We start from the raw sequence: 19,141 nt of genomic DNA on the forward strand, positions 1-19,141 counted from the left end.
TCAACAGAAAAATAACTATTATCTTACCAATGGACTGTGGAACCCTTCTCAAGGTCGAAGAGTTGCCTCCAGTGAAATAAAAAGGAAGATAGGGTTCTTGGGCATCGTTTGTAATAGAGACGGTGAGGATAAAAAAAACTGGAAGGATATTTGCTCAGTTGTTCCTCCAAGATTATGTAAATTGAGATCCTTCAATCTTCAGGAACGAGTAGATCTGTACAACACATTCGTGTTACATAGGGTTCTATACAAAGCCACATATTGCCCTCTTATATGTGAAAGAGCCATTATTGGAGAAGAAAGATGGTTCAGCACTCTATTTCATAAAAGTCACATTCCTGTGATTAAAAGACCGAAAAGTCAACTTGAAAGAGGCATTCCTAGACTTTCCATTGGCATTCCTAAAAATTGGAATTTTGATAGATATAACAAGAAACCCTAACACTGAATGGCACCCAACTGTGACTCATAGTGAGATCTATTGGTGGATCATGTTTGGGTCGCACTTGACGAACGATACCACTTCCAGGATATCCCAAGTTTGGGGGGCAGGGCAAAGAATCCTTTGGAATTGCGTTCCAGTATATGAGAGCGAAAGTTTTTCTTCGAAAATCTAACAAACCCAGAAGATCTAGAAGTTAGTGCCATCAGGAAAAAGTTTTTACCTTAAATGATTTTGAACAACCTGTACCTTTTCTTGATGGTAGATTCAGATACCCTCTATGAAGATCTCTGAAAGAGCATAAGTTGTCGAAGCCCTTCAACAGTTCCGAAGTTGATAGGATATGAAAATAAGACTTAGTCTCCCTCAAAATTGGAAGAAAAGGATTGTTGGGCCCTTAGCAAAAATCAATCATGGAAGGAAGTTTACAGCTCAACTCCAGATCTCTACAGACTATATCAGATTCACAAGACCGTGTAAAGACTGTGGCAAAATCTTCCATTCGACAGTACATGCGTTTGTGGAATGCCAAGCAGTCAGCATTTTAAAATGTTTAATAATATATAATCTGAAAGACTTTTCAAAATGTACGTCGAATGCTTGGAAGGGTATTACCCATTTTGAACTCGGAGGTCGAGGGACTACCTCAGATGCTAAGGCAACAGAGTTAGCATTTATCAATGCAAATCTTCTTATTGCACAGAAGATGACAACTACGAACCACTACAGCCCCACGAATAGAGGAGTATTTTACTGGAAGCTGCAGCGATGGCTGGGAGAGAGATAAGTTACTTCCAACTCTCCCTCTGCAATACCATAACAATATAAAGAAATTTTAAAAAAATTTAACAAACCCATTTATGTTTTGTTCTTTTTAATGTGTGGCTGAAATTTTAATTTTAAATTGGGATATGAAGTTTGTTCAATTTTCACAAACAAATTGATTTTTTATCTTTATTCAGATTTTACTTTCAAATGTATTTAAATGAACAAAACCTAGAATTTTGATTTAAATTCAACCCGAAGCTAAAAATTTAAACTATAATGTGTATTAATGTATCTGTATATACGCTTTAGCTACGATTTTATGTATAAGTTATGAATCGTAGAGGTTGAGTTGGAGCATAATGCACTATTGTTGCGTAAATTTTTATCAGTGTATTTCTTTTTAAATATTTATTATGTAGATGAAGCATATTCATTTGACGTCAGGATTATTGATATCCGCCATCTCGTGGACCTAAGCAATCAAATATCAAGAAATAAGAAAAATATCTTATTCTAACCATTGTAATAGTTTACAATATAGAAATAAGATTGTATAACTATATAATAACATATTTTTAATACATATGAGGGTCTTATAATTAATAGCACTATACAATAGTGGGATGGATTTTTGATAGACAGCAAGGTTAATAGAAATGCATTAATAGACAGTAAGTTTTAAGTCTTTTTATTTGCTGGTCCCATTTTGACATTAAGTAGTTCAGTAATTTTTTTCAATATTCATGGGAAAAGTGTTATTGTTATAATACTCCTTGCATGTTTCGGCTCCCAAAATGGCCGAATCAACAACGGCAACATCCATGAAACGTGTAGATTATTGATGCAAGAAAAACAAAGAAATGTAATTCTGGACTAACAAGACTTTTATTAGTCCCAGTGTGATTCACATATGATACCCCTTTTGTCAGCAGATAATTTTGCTTAAAAAGGGAGTACCAGAGAGGCGGAGAACAAACTATTTTTTACATAAAATTTTGGTAAAAATCTAGTACCTCGTAGACTTTCTAGTATTTTTGGAAACTTAATTCAAATTTGCATCGCATACAATTAAGTTTTAATTTATTCTGATAAGAAATAATTATACTAACAATGTTCAACGAGACTGAAATATAAGTTACGTATAAAGTATATAATTTTGTGCTCCCTGGCTCAACCAACTATTCACACATCTATGTATTTCTTCCGCTATGGTCTTAACATTTATTGTATCCCCCAACCTTTCTTTTAAAAAGAAAACCTACTTATATCGGTTGGGAAATTACTCCCAAGTATGGAATGGTTATTGGGAATTGTTCGCAGCTTAACAAAAGCTAATTCGAATACAACCAATCAACGTTCAGAATACTGATTAGAGAGAAAAAGGACAACCAACAAAAAATAGTGTCACGTGCCACATCCACCCCATAGCTTTATAAATTGTCAAAAACGAAATTATGTAATCAAATTTATAATTTTTTGACAAAAATAAAAAATTTAGCATATATGAAAAAGTCAGCCTAAAAAGCAGTGTCAACTATGACTGTCAAATTTTAAATTATATTGTACTTAAAAAAAGTTGTATCAATAACTTCTAAAATTAACCAAATTAAATACTCTGGTCGAACCCACAAAAAAAAATCATAATACCGTCAGTGAGATCGCCCCAATCCGAATAGGTCCTATAAGTCACTTTGTAAAGTCATCTCTTTTCATCAAAACCCAATTCCATTTAACCATATTTAATTAATCAAGGCAATTTATAGTCAATCTTTAATATTTGAAATAAAGTAGATGGCTCCAACATGTAAGTAATATATATTTATAAATATATATTCATATAATTGCATTATAATAAATTAACATATCATTTGATAAACTAATTGTACAGGGTACTGAGGGGTTTATTCATATTTTTCCCACACTTCACTACCGAAGCACTACTTCATAAAATCGATTTAGTTCAATACAGATATTTTGTCATATTTAAGATAATTGAATAATATGAAAAAAAAACAGTCTCACATACATTTGCACTAAGTTGATTACTGAAAGTCTTTAGATTATATTGTACTTTTGAGGTAATATAACTATTTATGATTTATTTATACAACGCCTTGGCGAAAAAGAAAGCAAGAGAAAAATTAATATCAAAATCTACCCATAAAAAAAATTTTCACGATAGAATTCAGGTACGATTTTGTAAAAAAAATATGTCGTTAAGTATCTAATAGATTTTGGGAAATATATTAGATCTAACTTTTTGGCAATATTTATCCCAAGCATTTCCATACATTTGACGATTCCGTGCGTTTTGTTCTGAGCAACGAACCAACAAAACTAACGTGATGAACATAGGTAAGTAATATATTAATAGATCAGTCTTTCCAGCCGTTGCAACTAATTAAAAAAGAAAATATATGATTAAACAAGGCAATACAATTACGAATACACTTACCAGCTGGCAATACCCAAGACCACTGAATTAAAACTTCTCCAAGATAATTAGGGTATCGAACAAGAGACCACCAACTTCCCGACAAAATTTTCTTGTTAGCTCCTGATGTTATTCTTTCCAAATCTAAAATTAATCAAGTTATCACTGACATGCAACTCTAATTTTGACAGTGAACTTACGCTTAATTCCTTCATCATCTGGATTCCTTTTAAATAGACAACGTTGATTTTCAGATGCACGAAAGATAATATATCCGACCATGTTGACAATTACAATTCCAGCTACGACATACCAAGGAGCTTCAATTGGACTGCAAAAGATATATCGATAAAGCATACATATTGATTCACCATTTTAAAAATAAAGAACTTACGCTTTGGCAAGCAAATATCGCACGATCAATGTGGGTAAAAATGGAAGGGTGTAATAAGATACTATCATCGAGTAGCCGTAACCGTTATTCATTGCGTCATGAGAAAAGAAATAGAAATCCTCAAAAAACAATGCGTCAAATGCATAAATAATCTGAAACACTGCCGCACATATAACTAAAGGACTTGCATTTTCATTATTCTTCATAACATAGTTGCCAATAAGAACGGCGTTTATTAAGGCAAGAGAGATCATAGAAAAACGAAAGGTTTGAAGTTTAAGATCAAATTTCCAAATAGTTGGGTTTAGTTCTCTTCCATGAAATAAATCAACGATTATATTTCCTGTATTGCCCCTCGAGTTTTTGTTAGTTTTCGGTCCAGGGAAAAAATACGAAATAGCATATGAGAAAATCGAGGCAATAATTCCCAAGGAAAAGGATGAGATCATAAGACGAAAATATCTTCTATTTACTAATTCCAGATCCACTTCCTTCATAACCAAGATCGGAAGAAGAGCAAAGCAAGCCAATATAGTTAAAAAACCTAAAAATGAGTTATAAATAAAGATTGGTTCGATATAATATGATTTAAAAATCTCACCGTTTTTTCGAATTTCTTGGCCATTAACATTGGTCATAAGAGGGCCAATCGGTATCAAGGATAAAAGTGAAATAACCAAAATCTCAGCAACGATAAGACCAACACTATATGGGTCCCAATACGATTTTAACTTTTGAGGTACCTTGGGTATTGCTGGTTTACAGGAACCCGATTTGCAAAGCAAATGAAGGGAAAACAATATGAAAGCCCCCAGAATCATAAAGAATAAACAAGTTAACCATTCGAAGCTTATTTTACTCCATATTGAGGTCTTCGGTTTTCGTCTCAGAGGGATGTCAGGATTAGGAACCAATTTAGGTCGTTCATCATCACTACTCAACTGTAAATAAAAGGGAAATATTTACTAAATATATTTTTTACATACAGAATAACCTTACCTCAACTAATTTGGAGGCAATTCTAGCAGATGTCCTCTGGTATATTTTCTCAGCCAAAGTGTCAATGTCGCTATTCTTCATGACATGATTAGACAATGTTGGAGTGTCAAGGGACAGTAAAGATTTTCTTGATCGAAATGTATTTAAAGTAACAACATCGGATTCGTCATCAGAGTCACTTATGTTATTAACAGCTTTAGCTTCGCTGAGAGACATTCTCGATTTAATGGAATTTTTATGATTCATAGTTTTTTTACACCAATATCCTTTATTTGTATATCAATATCCTCACTTTTCCCGACTACGGAGGTTCTTAACGATTTAAGAGAATTGAAATCTTCATGGTGCTCTTTGATTTAGTTTTAGTTTTTATCTCCTCGTCTTCTTTCTCATCTGTTTCACTATTAGCCACTACTTTTGTTGCTCTAGGCACGGATCTTCGCCCTTTCCTATTGGGTTTTTCTTCTTGGGGTTTTTCGTCTTTGGGTTCAACTTTTTTGGCACCAGAGTCTCTTGTTCGACTTTTAGATCTACCACGACTAACACGACGTGTATTGGCTGAGGGTTTCATTACGTCTTTGGCCTTTATGGTGAAAAAACCGTTCCATCCTCATATTTAACATCATATTCATTATCTTCGTCACGAACATATGTGACAACAGCCTTGTAATATAAACTTGTACCAGGCCATCGAGCAAGAACATTCGCATTTTTTTTATACAGCATTTCATATACTTCATCTTCCTTGTATGAGGTATTGGTAGACGTACTTACGACTCTAGACAGAGAAGATCTTTGTCGAGTCATCGTCCTAGCAGGACTTTTTCGTCTAGTAGTAGCGTTGCGAAGCGGCATTGTCTGGTGAAATCATAAATTTAAAACATAAAAGTGGTATTTAAAAGAAAAAAAATTTTTTTTAAATAAAATACAAATATCATTAAAAAGAGAATTAAGAACCCAAAAATAAAGACCAATATAGTACTCTTTAATATTTATATACTACAATAGAGATGAGTTACAATTGGGGCAAATACTTCTATGTTTTTGTTGATTCACTGCAGTAGAAAAAATTATTATGTATGTAGATATAAAATAAGGCAATTATATTTCAGGAAATATAACTTAAAATAGAGAATCGCAAATAAATTTGTATTGATTAACAGGATTAAAGTATAAATTATACTAACGGAAGATACAACAATGTAAGTGAAAAATTGAATTAATCAATATAGGCCACAGAATTGCCAAACTTAAGTTATTTCAAATAAAGAGGTGGCATAATAAGTTCATCTTTGATCTTACATCCCAGTAATATACAAAAGGGTGAAACGTACAAAAATAAAGGCATTATCAATTAATTTTTTTAAATTAATGAACATCAACAAAACTTCTTAAAAATATAGGAACTTTCTCTGACATTCGGTTTCTACGTAGAACTTGAGCGGCTAAACACTTGAGTGAAATATGTGAAACTAATGAAAGGTTGTATGTCTGTTGGACGAGTAAATCTAACGCTCGAAGCCCATTAGAATCTGGAACATCCGCGTGGCATTGGTGAGATAACAGCAATTCAATGACCTCCTTAGAATAGTTAGCAGGCTTAGACGCAATATGAAGCGGAGTTTCACCAAGATTGTTGCGCTTATGAACATCAAAATCGCATTTAAGAATAAACTTGGTCAATTCCAGACTGGGAAACAGTGGAGCATTCTCTTCATCTAGAAAACTATTACTTTTCAATGTGGAAGAAGAAGACACTGCCAAATGAAAAACTGAATCCCCTCCATTACTTGTTTTAGGATCAATACTCAGAACTTCCTTCACTATCAGATAAATTTGCCTCATTTCCTCTTCTGAGATAGCCATTTTCAATAAAATATGTATTAAATGAATCCATGATGTGAGAATAATATCCAAATTGTCCAATTGGACTTGAAACACCGGATTTACTTTTAGAAGCTGAAGTGCCTTAACGAGACCTTCATTAATAAATATTGTGGTACTTAATACATCTTTGAATGACACTTCACATTCTTCACGAATTTCTGACATAGACATATTTTCATTATCACTTCTGAACACACTCCGGAGTATGTTAACATAGAGCTGAACAATAGCTCTTGCTGTAAAACTGGAGTCGTATGAAAGCAAAGTATCCTTTCTTATTTTTAGTTTCAATGCATAATTCCATAAATGTACACATTCATTATATTGATTTACATCAGCATGTGAGGCACCACAATACATATAGCGAAATATAGTATCTTTATGGTCTTCTCCAAGAATCCTCTCTGACATAATGAGAGCCTGAAATTTTAACCCTTGTAAATCCGTTAAAGATGAGTCCAATTCTTCTAGTGAATTAATTTCAGAGACTTTAAGATTTGGATGGACTTTCAAATCTTCTTTAGGGTATGACGCAACCCCAGAGTATCGTATCTCAAGAGCTCTTTTCCAGAAAAAAGAGTAGATCCTAAGTCATACAGATCCAATAGAAAGGTACTCCCTATTAACTCAAAAGCATTGGCAATTCGATAAGGGTCATATTTGACTTTATCGATTAAATAATTAAAAACCATAATATTTCCTTTTAAACATGCGGTTTGCAAAATATCATCTCCATATTTAGAGACTTTCATAGGATCTGCACCATTTTGCATAAGAAGTTTGGCAGTTGCAAATCTATTCTCTTGAACTGCATAATGCAAAGCAGTTTTTGCTGTACATCTTCAGCATTTATATCGACATCATTCTCAATTAGAAACTTTACAAGTTTGGTACTTTGAATAGAGTTAATGAGACAGGTTCCTCCAAAATGATTTGGAGTCTGTATATTGGCACCAGCCTTCACTAATGCCTGTATTATATCAAAATGAGAAGTGGGCATCTCATTTCTAACAATATAGCAAGCTGACCTCACTGGAGTTGAACCAGAATCGGAAGCAGCATTCACATCAGCACCATTATCGATAAGCACTCTAACCACAGATAGTCTCCCAGAAACAGCAGCACACCAAAGAGGAGTAACACTATGACTGACTCCTTCATCAAGAACTTGGAAAATCCCTCTTTGTTCAATATCCGCTTCACACTCCGTCAGCAAATATTCTACAACTTCAGCACTGCCATTTTTACAAGCCAAAAAAGAGGCGTACACCCAAATTCCGAGGTTTGATCTACAACACCTTTCCGGTCACTTTTATCAAACACTTCGATTTTCTTTTTAAGAGAATCAGATAACTTATAGCCGGGTGCAGATAGCTGACACTCTTGAACAAGTGCAGTAAAACAATGCATCTTCATATTTGAGCAGTCTCCATATCCTTTTGATATTCTCATATTTATTGAACGACTAAAATTTGACTAACCTATCACAATTAAACAATGTTTCTAACAAAATAAATATTTTCATAACACAACAAAGTAAATCACATTCCCAGTCAAAAAAAAATTGCGTTTGTTTCCTCAACCCCCATTACTAATCCGCAGCAATTTGTTACAGTACTCGCTCAGTATATTAGGGAACAAAGAAAGCACGAGACAGGAGGTTTTCATTTTATTTTATTTTTTTCAGGAAAAAACCTATGTGTTTATACATAGACCCTTGGTGTTCGTTCATAAAATTACAAAGGCAGTTTCTTTCTTGAAAAAAACAAAAGAAAAGTTAAGAAATTGGCAAATATATAAGCTTAATAACAATAATAAAATATTACAACAGGCAGTTAGATCAAAGTGCAACTGCATTTTGTAATTTTTATGTGCATACAAATTAATGAAATGTATCATTCATAATTAATATATTTCAATATTCTTAGTAACTCATTTCTAAATTTCTAAGTTTATAAATACAACATAATTAACTTAAAATAAATTCTATATTTAAAAAGAAAAGGGGTCAAGAATCTTAATGATTTGGTCGCTACTTTTAGGAGACAAACTTGACTAATGAAAGAGAATCAAATATAATGGGGACAGTAGCGTATGCAGCATAGAAACAAAGTTAGCAGTAGTTGCATTCGAGAAAAGATAACAAAGTATTTTGATTTGACTAATACTAAGAGACATTTAAGTGGGGGTAAAGATTATGTAGAGCGAACATACCTTATAAAAACGCAAATCTTGTATGCTTCAAATAAGTTTTATATGACTAACCAGGACATTTGAACGTGTATCAAGTTTCAAAAGGAGAAATGTACGTCAATAGGGCAATTAAAGTGTGGAAAATATGTGGAATTGTCTATACGAAGCCTTTAGTTCTATACTAGTAAGAATTTTAGCTACATCTTACATTGAATTATAACATTTTTTTCTTTAAATTTCCCAGTTTTCTATCGAAAAATCCAACAGATTATTTGTACAATGAACCATAAACCTAATTCTTTAGAGAATTTATCGAACAGGAAGGAAACTAATTACATAATCACTATAATTAGACCCTAAAGGTAATTAGAAATGCACCATCAAATACAATAATTGGTATTCAAGAAGAAGAACGAAATTTGGAATGCCTGAAAAAAAGGATTGAAACAAGGCATTGTCATGGCAAGAATGAACTTTAAATTTTAAAAAGACTTCTTTGAAGGATATTAATACATCAAGAAACTGTATAAATAGAACAACAATATTAAAGCTTCATTTCAACACAAACTATTCTTAATTTTCCATTCTTCGTAACAAACAAAGAAAAATAATATATATATATATTGTAGTACATAATTGAAATAAAACAAAAAAAGCATCAACAACTAAAAATACGGATAAAATTTCAGCCTTGTTCAAGGGAAATTTTGACTTTGTTTAATAGTATTACGATGCTCATCATCAATAGCTGGATTGATAACAAAGAGATAGTTATCAATAAATGCCTATATCATATGTAATGAAATAATTTAAATTAAATCTTGTTAAAATTCATCTGTTAGTGAGTTAATAATTAATCATATCAACCATAATTAATATCAGGATATACTCAATAAACCAAGGTCATAGAGTACCTCACCCATGTTTGTTTTTCATAAGAGTAACAACAACCACATCTATATATATCTACCTGAAAAAAACGGCGTTCTCTACTAAGTATCAATGGCCTTACATATAACTGAGTGCTCTTCTGACGAGCTGTCAATCCCTTAAGCCCAATCATATCACATCTCAGAATTAAAGCTGCTCATTTTATATAAGGGGTCCGTTCTCATGGTATTTGAATTAAAAAATATAATCAAGGCCCATATTCTAGAATTGAGCTTGCATGTGAAGGACAAGACATGATGCGATACGAAAAAGGAAATAGAAAGCAAGTGACGAGAGAGAGAGAGAGAAAAACATTAGTTGATAAGAAATCCAATAGATGTCAGCACCTCAATAACAATGTTTGTATACGTTTCTGACGCAAGAGCCATTCCGGCGGCATCCACATGCCGACAATCGCGTATGATAAAGTCTTTCGAGCATATGATATATGCGTCATGTATATAGATCAGGAATGAGATATTTCTACATCCACGAAACATTCCGGCTCTTGTTTTTCAATTAAGCCCGCCATTTTGGATTTTGGGAGTCAAGCGAATGGATATTATTTATTAATATTACAAAAGACGCTTACCACTTATTTGAAGGAAATTTCAGATGATGATGCTCCCGAGATTGAGTCACTGATCGAACTAAAGCCAAAGAGTTGGTAATTACAACACTGGGCTATAAATATCCGGATGAGAGGTAAACAAGCACGGATGGCTCCCCTGTCTCTTTTTACTATAAATAATATTGGAATCAAAACAACACACAAATTTTTACTCCTCTTTTGTTGTTGCTGATTGCTTGAGCTGAGCGCCCGCGAAAAGAAAAATAAGAAAAGGAGAAAATAGCGTCTCTTTAGCTTCTCTTTTAAGAGAAATGGACAGTATATAGTGTACTTAACAGTTAACGTACTATTATTATTACTAGACTGGTAGTGCTATTGAGACAAAGGTTCAAAACGCGGGAAGTTATGTTTGCAGGTTTATTATTGTCAGCGTCAAATCGGCTTCCTCATATTATTATGTATTTTCTATTTTGTATCATAGGCTGCCATAAGTTTCTTACGCATGCACTTGCATAAGTGTTTGAATCACTTCGTGATATCAAATACTAGTAAATATCTAATTCAATTAAGTTGTACATACTTCGAGAGCCGATGTCGATTAAAGGGACTTACTATGGATATACATAGCTATAAACATTTTGCGTACATAATGTACCAGCGAGCCGGTTTTTGGACCTTTGAGAATAGTTGACCATATAACTTTAATTTATAAAAATAGTATCATTTTTATAAGTTAATGTATTTTTAGCCCATATGTAAATAAAACCTTTTTTAATTTCATTTTGTATTTTATATTTCTATCTCAGAGGATTATAATAAAAAAAAGATTAATTGACTTTGGAACATATTATTATATAACAAAACATTAAAAATGAGTACCAATGAAACCGATACTTCAAATGAACAGTAATAGTTGATATGTAATATTTTGAACCCGTTTTTGGGATACTATTTACAAGAATAAAATCAACGCCTCCTAAAATGATATCCCTTTTTATACCTTCCTGATGAGTCATAATATGGATTAAAAAACATTGAAATAGGCTGACCTAAGTGTTTTTTTAAATTTTATTTTTGCAAATATGCTATGCTACGTAGAGCAACTCAACTGGGGGACAGCAGACCGACTCTGATTCGTTTTGACTTTGTATTTGGACTCCTATTTGGTATAAGAACTAGTTTTGAAAAAGAAATAAATTAGAGTAACGTCATCATCCAGGAGTGAATTTTAAAAGTTTTAAGACTGCACTTGACCGGACTGTGACTGAACTGGATGTTCAGTCTCAGTTCGGAATAAGACCGACATAACACTATCCAAAAGAAAAATTTATAGAAAGAACTAGCATCATAATTTGAATTAAATCTACCAATTAATCGGTAATAGGGTTTCTATACCTAAACAAGTGGTATCCGTCCAAAAAAATCCTTATCAGGCGTGTTCTAGAGTCTATTATAGTAGCAAAAAATATAAAAATTTGTAATATCATAATAGATTGAACTAATTTTATGCCAGTGAAATCCAATTGTTATATCTGTCGATTCCGAGGGCAGCTATATTAATTATTTAACTTTTGGTTGTAATATTAATAGACTGGCAATTCGAAACCCACCTCATAAGATTTATGACACTAATCGTTTAACTAAATAGTAATTTTATACTGATACTAATCAGTGATAGAGTGACCCAATTTTCACAGAAGAAGACATGTGTAAATTTTAACGCCTATATGCTACATATTTACAAAAGTGTAGTTAAAAAAATAGTTCTATGACAGGGTAATTTCAGATCTTGTATTTTCTTAGGAAATAAATGTTAAATCTTTTTTTCGATTTGGCACCCTTTTGAGTTTTTTTTAAAATAAATTTTGTATTTTTTCTATTTTTAGAATAATTGTTCTTCGAGAATTAAGTGTGGGGCCTTTTTTTGAACTATTTTTAGGAAGGATATAAATTTCTTTCTTTCAAAATCCGATTGGGGAGTCCCATTTAACTTTTGGTGTTCTATAAAGTATTCATCACTACCACTGATAATAATCAGCAATGAATATCACTGAGACCCAGTCCTTTTTTTAAAACAATCTTAAACTGAATTAAGTATATAATAAATGAAAAAAGGAACCCTTTAAAAAGGACCAAAATTCAAAATTGATCACTGAAGTAACAATTGAAATTTAGATAAACAATGATTATTATGAAAATAAGACAAGAACAATTACTCATGACGTCATCATTTTCTCTGTTTTTACCGGAACAAAATCCTGGACTGGATTGTAATCTTTCCTAAATTAATTACGACCCAAACAGTACTTAATATGTAACCAGGATTTGATCATTTTGGAGGGTGGAGGCCTTACGGCTTCAGAAACTTGAGCCCCCTCCCCCACTAAAAGGTTCAAGCGACACCACTGTGCCTAACTAAATTTGATTCCTTATTCCAATTCCTAATCGTCTAGGTTGCGTGATGGTTGTCACTAAGAATTAAAAGGAAAGCCTCTTTTATAAACCATTTTCTGAGTGCTAAATTTGCAATCTAAGGGGTGAATGTCCCTTATTTGGAGCTCTATGAGATTTAGAGTAGGTATGCCTTTCATTTATTTTGCATATAATTGGGCTTGAAACCCGAGTCATTAGATGCAAATGGCATCCAATCACCTTGGTAATGAATAGATCTCTTAAAAGCGTTTTCTTCTAGAAAAGTATATATTCTATTTTATGAGTTGTATGAAGGGAAAAGTTTATTTTGTACAAAGTAATAATCATTATATATATTATGAGTATACATATATATATATATATATAATATATATGTACGTATTATATACATACATTATAGTATGTATGTATATATAATAAGTTAGTATATACATATATAAAATAATACCGATCTCTTTCTATTGCGTTTATTTTTTTTTTACTGCCAAGCTAGCCTTGGGAAGAGTAAGTATAGAGCGTAATATAACTGCCAATCCAGCCATCTAACTTCTCTTTTCAGATGTACCGCTCCGTCCCTATGTTGGTCTTCTTTTGAATCGGAGCGTCCGCTTGTAACAAAGCCAGAATCTCGGACGACAACTTATAAGTAAAGAGTCTCTTATAGCGATGATATTATTTCCTTTAATTTTTGCAAAAATCACTCCTAGACGAATAATTTTTGAAGTAAGATCATTGTCTATCATAGGAATATAACCTTCTTTACTATTTCGTTACAAAAATTTATTACTACAGAGCACTCCACTTCAATGTATGTTAATGGGCTTACCTTTTATATAAGCGGAGGAGCTTTTATTTACGTGCGTGAGTTATAAATGTATCACCATAGAGAGTTGCTTTTTTCTTATTTAATAATAAAAACGGGCGGGGAACCAGGGGGCGCTGCACCATTTTTAATACTGCCGCCTACTAAAAAAGAATTGGATTCCTTATATCTTTATTTCATATTCCACTTTAATTCTTTTTCATTGTTCTGTCAGAGCTCGATCCGTTCACATAGTTTCGAAACTTGGAAATTTTGCACTTAACTTTTTTGACTCTACATATAAGTAAGTCCTAGATTTTCTGTACGGGAGTCCGTCATTTCTTAGCAGAGTTATTACTTATCTTTGTACGTGTGGGGGATGACTTGATAAGTCATTTTTATTTTAAATGACTGAAAATCAATTCCCCCTTCTTTCAATTATGGTTTAACTTGTCATAAATATCCTAATTTATTTTTCCATTCATAGATTTAAATCAGTCAATATGCCTAAAGGAGCCGGACTTACGAAATCAATGAAGCTCTCCAATGAGCTCGGAGACATTGTTGGAAAGAAGGAAGCTTCTCGTGCCGAATGCATTAAACAGCTTTGGGCCTATATTAAGAAACATGATCTCAAGATCCTGAGAATAAGCAGTACTTTACTCCAGACAAAAAAATGGCCAAGGTAATATAATTAATTACATGCATTCTGACGCGCCTTCGTTTATGGCCCTCTCCCGCCAAAACATTTGAATTTGAAAAGGGGGGAGAAAGTAACTTAGCTCCTCCCATTCATTCCTCTCTTCTATGTTACTTAATTCTCTCTCTCTCTCTCTCTCTCTCTCTCTCTCTCTCTCTCCTACAAAATTTACTTACAATTCAGTATTGATGCTAATGTTTATGTTTTTTTTACAGGTTTTCGGTGAGGATCGCATCCGGGCTTTTGGTATGGCAAAATTCCTCTCACCTCATTTGTCTTAATTATGTACCTCTAAAATTTCTCTCATTTGTTCGATTATTTTGCAAAAGATTAATGTACTTCGATAGTTATATATAAATTTATAAACGTGTCAAAAGACAAAAAAGAAAAAAAATCAAGAAATTTCCTTCAATATAGATTTTTTATTAATGTAGAAGTTACTTTATTTTTTAATTTATTGTTTGTTTTGTAGTAGTGACAACTACTTCAAGTGTTGTATCCCATGATTCCTAAATTTCCTAACACTTCCTTGAGTTCAAAAAAATTAAAAAAATGGTTTATTTTCATGTAAATGAAAGATTTTATCAGTTTTTATTGTCCGGGAGTAGAAACCTCAAGTATTATTAAAAATGTTTTTGTTTAATCTATATAATTTGAATAAAAATATTGAAATAGAACTACACTGTTTAATTATCATTTTGAAAAAAACAATTGGATCAAAGTCTCATAGTACTCACAACAGGTAAAATTGTTTGCTACCTGGACATAATCTTAGGAACAAACACATCTCCTTACTCATCAGAAGAATATGGGCACACTCATTTTCTAATTCCACCGCAGACTCATACAGTAATAAGATTAGCCAGAAAGGTGAGGTTTGGTGAACTTAGAAGAGAGGTTAAATACAAAGAAGAAATCACTGAGGTATGCACAAACAAGGGGATCTAGAAAAATCCCTCCGATTAATAATTATTGTTAATAAATAAGTAATTACTATTATTTTAAGAGACACTCTCATACCATAGTCGATAATAAATGTCTTTAATCCCAATAATTTATGTTTGTATTATAAGCTAATTATATTGTGTATTTAGTCCTTTATTTTAAGAAGGCAGAGGTAAAGCTACTACGTCAATATTGCAAGGCGTGAATAATGAATATATTACATTTCTGTAATAAGAAGAAGTACATTTTGTTTTTTTCTTAACTTATTCATGGCTTTGCTAAGAAATTTGATGTAGAAATGCTTAAAATAATTCATGATACTTGGATAACGTTGGCACTTAAGATAAGTCCTATCATGGAATTCACTTATTAATATCTTTTTTTTTTTTTTCGTATTAACAACAATATACATATGTATTTTGTTGTTAGGGCCATGTACAATTTATGTACGCAAGTTTTTGGTTTTTTATGCCTCTCAATATCGTATTTGGTACACATTTCGTTAATCCCGATTCCTTATAAATTACCCAATTTCAAAAACACATTCATTACCCTTTATCCATCCATTTTTACACTTTATTTTCGCCCATATCAGAGTTCTGAACGTTGATTCCTTCAAATTGTGTGCACTTTTATTAAGCTATGAACAATTCCCAACAATAAATTATTGAATAATATCTCCATAGTTGGAAAGAATCGACTAACTAACCAATTCATTTCTGCTCATTCCCCCTAAGTATTTCTTTTAGTAAATGAGAGGTTGCGATATACTCTAAAGGTTACGACGTGATAATATATATTATTTCCTGTGTCTCCGCTTATAAAAATGCTATTTGTGTCCCTGTTCAGATATAATTAATTATTAAATATGTATTAATGCAAAGTAATTTTTCTGAGGGAATAACAAAATGTTAGACTTGATTAAATTAAGCATAAATACTGATAGACTTTTAAACTAAAAACAAGAAATCTCGATGTGCCAAATGAGCTTAAATGTACAGATAATGTAATTTATTTAGTAATTTAACATATACACATATATGTTTAAAAGATCAATGCTAGTCCTTGCAGTTAAGTTTTGTTTTATTCAAGATTAATTAGAAATTGTGGCACAATATTTAAATATCCAAAACGCCCGATAGTGGAAATTGTCTAAGAAATCAATTCTGTAATTTTAACAATAGCATTAATTGCCCTTTAAGTATTAATACAAATTATACAATATATACTCGCAGTAACATGAAATATAATTTTCGCGACTCCATTATATCAATAAATTTATAAGTAGGGGTTTTTCCTCTGACTGTTTTAATTTGTTAAGAGTATTAGCATTAAATATGTGTTTGGGAAAGATTAATTTGTCATAATAATATAATTTTTATAGCATCTTTAATATGTTAGGTGGAAAAAACAGAAGAAATGCACAAAATAAGTTGGTAGTTAGTAAATTATTCTCAACTATTGAATTATTATTAGTGATGGGATGGTAAAAAAATCCCGATACAATTCTAGTAAAAATTCAAATATTATTTTTGGAAAAATAATTTAAAAAATTGCAAATATACAATTTGATATTTATTTTTATTTGGAAAAAATTTGAACACCACCTATGGTTATTCTCAAAAAATTAAATTTTTTGGAATTCTTTTCATTGAAAAAAAATTCCAAAATCCACTGGGCTGTTCACAAAAAAAAAAAAATTCGGAAAATAATTTCACAAATTTAATTTTGCTAAAAAATTTCCGAAATCCCATCTGTTCTCCAAAGAATATCTTTTCTTTTAAACAAATTTTAAAAATTAAATTTTGAATACAAATTTTTTGAAAAAAAATCAAATTTTACATTTTTGGAGAAAAATTTAATTAAATTATAAATATTATTAAAAAAAAAAATTAATAATAATATTAAATTTTCTAGTAAAAAGCAGAAATGCCTAATTTTGCGGTGGGGGGTTATTTTTTCATAACTTTTTTAATAAATGGTTAAATACCAGTAATAAATAAGAATCGGAATCATAATAATTAAACATTATTTTCCTGATCCCTATTCCGGAAAAACACCCGATTTTATGATTTTTACTAATCGTCCCATCACTAGTTATTACATATTCAATATTTGTTGGGAACTGTCAAAGAATAGATATAAAGAGAGGGGGGGGAGAGGTTCCGTGATTTCATTGCTTATATTCCTTTTGAATACTTTTTTAACAAATATACATCCAATTTTCCAAGATTCATCTTCAAAGAGAATACATTTTGGAAATTTAGTAATTAATTAAATATTTCAACACAACTTTATATTTTCTGATTTATTTATTGCAGTATATGTCAAAATATTTTATATGTTATTTGTGCAATTGTTGCTACGAAATTCTAGTAAGATTAATTCTTTCATATAAATATAGGTATTGCATATTATATCTCTATTTTGTATATTGTTTTAGCAAAGAATAATGATATCCTCTAAAAATTGTTCAATACACATATTTATAAACCTTATAACAAATCAGACATGTGTACTCGAGCCGGACATTCCAACTAGTGACTCAAGTCGTCGAAGAAATGATCTTATTAATGTGGCTCTTAGTATAAACAAATTGCTCTTAGATGTGACTTATTTTATGTGACTCGTGCACAGGGGGAATCACTAGCCCCTGGGGAGAGGAGGGGTTTGAACCACCCTTTTTAGTCTCCTAAAATTTGTATCATAGATATATAAAACATATATATAAGTAATTATACATATAAAGGTCCTGATAATTTTTTTTGGGCTAACACCCCAAATGACGAAAGCTAGCAACACCCTTGCCTTGCGTAAAGCCACCAAATCCAATTCATAAGTGAGGGTCAGTATGATAAAAATGACGTCATATACCAAAGCCACGTAATTTTCCACTGCTATTGTTTTATAATTAGTGGATGAAGGGATCCACTGTCAAGGGTAACTTGAGAATGATGGGTAAGTGACTTTTTTATCTGACTTGATAGGATTTGAGAGTTATTTAAATCCTAGGAATTTAAAAGAAATAATTTCCTAGTATTCGTTGCTTAATCAAATCATTTGACTCAAGTAGCAATTCCGACTTAGGGCCCATCCACACATAAACGTTATTGAACAGATGCTGTATTTATTTTACCTGGATTTAAAATTTTTTGCGACCAACCGAGGAAGAGATCTGCTGTATCTGAGGCTGTTAAGGATATTGATGAAAGCTAGACCTATCTTATGTTTAAAGTTGACATTTTTGTAAGAAAAAAAAGAGAGTTAGATGAAGGCAGGAAGGAGACATATAGTACAACGTAATTAAGACCCCTGTTAGTTTTAACTGCCTATGAGGAGAGGGAGAAAATGAGTTACTGTTATAAAGAGGAGAACCTTCAACATTTAAAATATCATTTTATTATGGATTTCGGAACAATTTACACCCAAGATAGGGGAGAATGAGTTCTTCAGAGGGAGAAGTTAACACCACGAGGACTAATTAAATAATGAACAAAATCGAAGAAAGAGCACATTCATCAACCGTTTTTGCTTTAACAATTCCTAAACTTTGTTTTTCCCGTACAAATATATCAATTCTACTAATTGGATTCCTATAATTACAGAAGTAAAAATGACTTTTAACTTGTAGAAATTGCTTATA

At 31.8% G+C, this 19,141-nt stretch overlaps 3 protein-coding genes, 1 long non-coding RNA gene and 1 pseudogene across 4 annotated transcripts; 2 read left to right on the forward strand and 3 right to left on the reverse strand.

Moving 5' to 3' along the window:
* Positions 1-3,009: 3,009 nt before the first annotated feature.
* LOC121123599 (delta(14)-sterol reductase TM7SF2-like) lies at positions 3,010-10,807 on the reverse strand. Its single transcript, XM_071890323.1, has 7 exons — positions 10,640-10,807; positions 5,038-5,895; positions 4,640-4,979; positions 4,039-4,582; positions 3,845-3,975; positions 3,666-3,788; positions 3,010-3,607 (listed from the first exon to the last, which is right to left on the reverse strand). Exons 2-7 carry the CDS (start codon positions 5,281-5,283, stop codon positions 3,435-3,437), a joined length of 1,557 nt encoding a protein of 518 aa, XP_071746424.1. The 5' UTR covers positions 5,284-5,895; positions 10,640-10,807; the 3' UTR covers positions 3,010-3,434.
* On the reverse strand, positions 5,623-7,335 carry LOC139906260 (protein fem-1 homolog A-A-like). The gene is made up of 2 exons (XM_071890818.1): positions 6,445-7,335; positions 5,623-5,895 (listed from the first exon to the last, which is right to left on the reverse strand). Exons 1-2 carry the CDS (start codon positions 7,333-7,335, stop codon positions 5,623-5,625), a joined length of 1,164 nt encoding a protein of 387 aa, XP_071746919.1.
* Positions 6,126-8,230, reverse strand: LOC121123600 (ankyrin repeat domain-containing protein 22; the record flags this gene model as incomplete). Its single annotated transcript, XM_071890819.1, is given in 2 exon segments — positions 6,126-7,756; positions 7,759-8,230. Coding segments are annotated over 2 exon segments (795 nt in total), but the record flags the coding sequence as incomplete, so codon positions are not given.
* On the forward strand, positions 9,070-9,951 carry LOC139906100 (uncharacterized). The gene is made up of 2 exons (XR_011781361.1): positions 9,070-9,301; positions 9,362-9,951. It is a non-coding gene; the product is annotated as an uncharacterized lncRNA (long non-coding RNA).
* Positions 10,808-14,005: 3,198 nt separating the features above from the next.
* Positions 14,006-15,230, forward strand: LOC121122532 (uncharacterized; annotated as a pseudogene).
* Positions 15,231-19,141: the final 3,911 nt, after the last annotated feature.

The sequence above is a fragment of the Lepeophtheirus salmonis genome, chromosome 8, assembly GCF_016086655.4.
Source record: "Lepeophtheirus salmonis chromosome 8, UVic_Lsal_1.4, whole genome shotgun sequence".
NCBI lineage: Eukaryota > Metazoa > Arthropoda > Copepoda > Siphonostomatoida > Caligidae > Lepeophtheirus > Lepeophtheirus salmonis.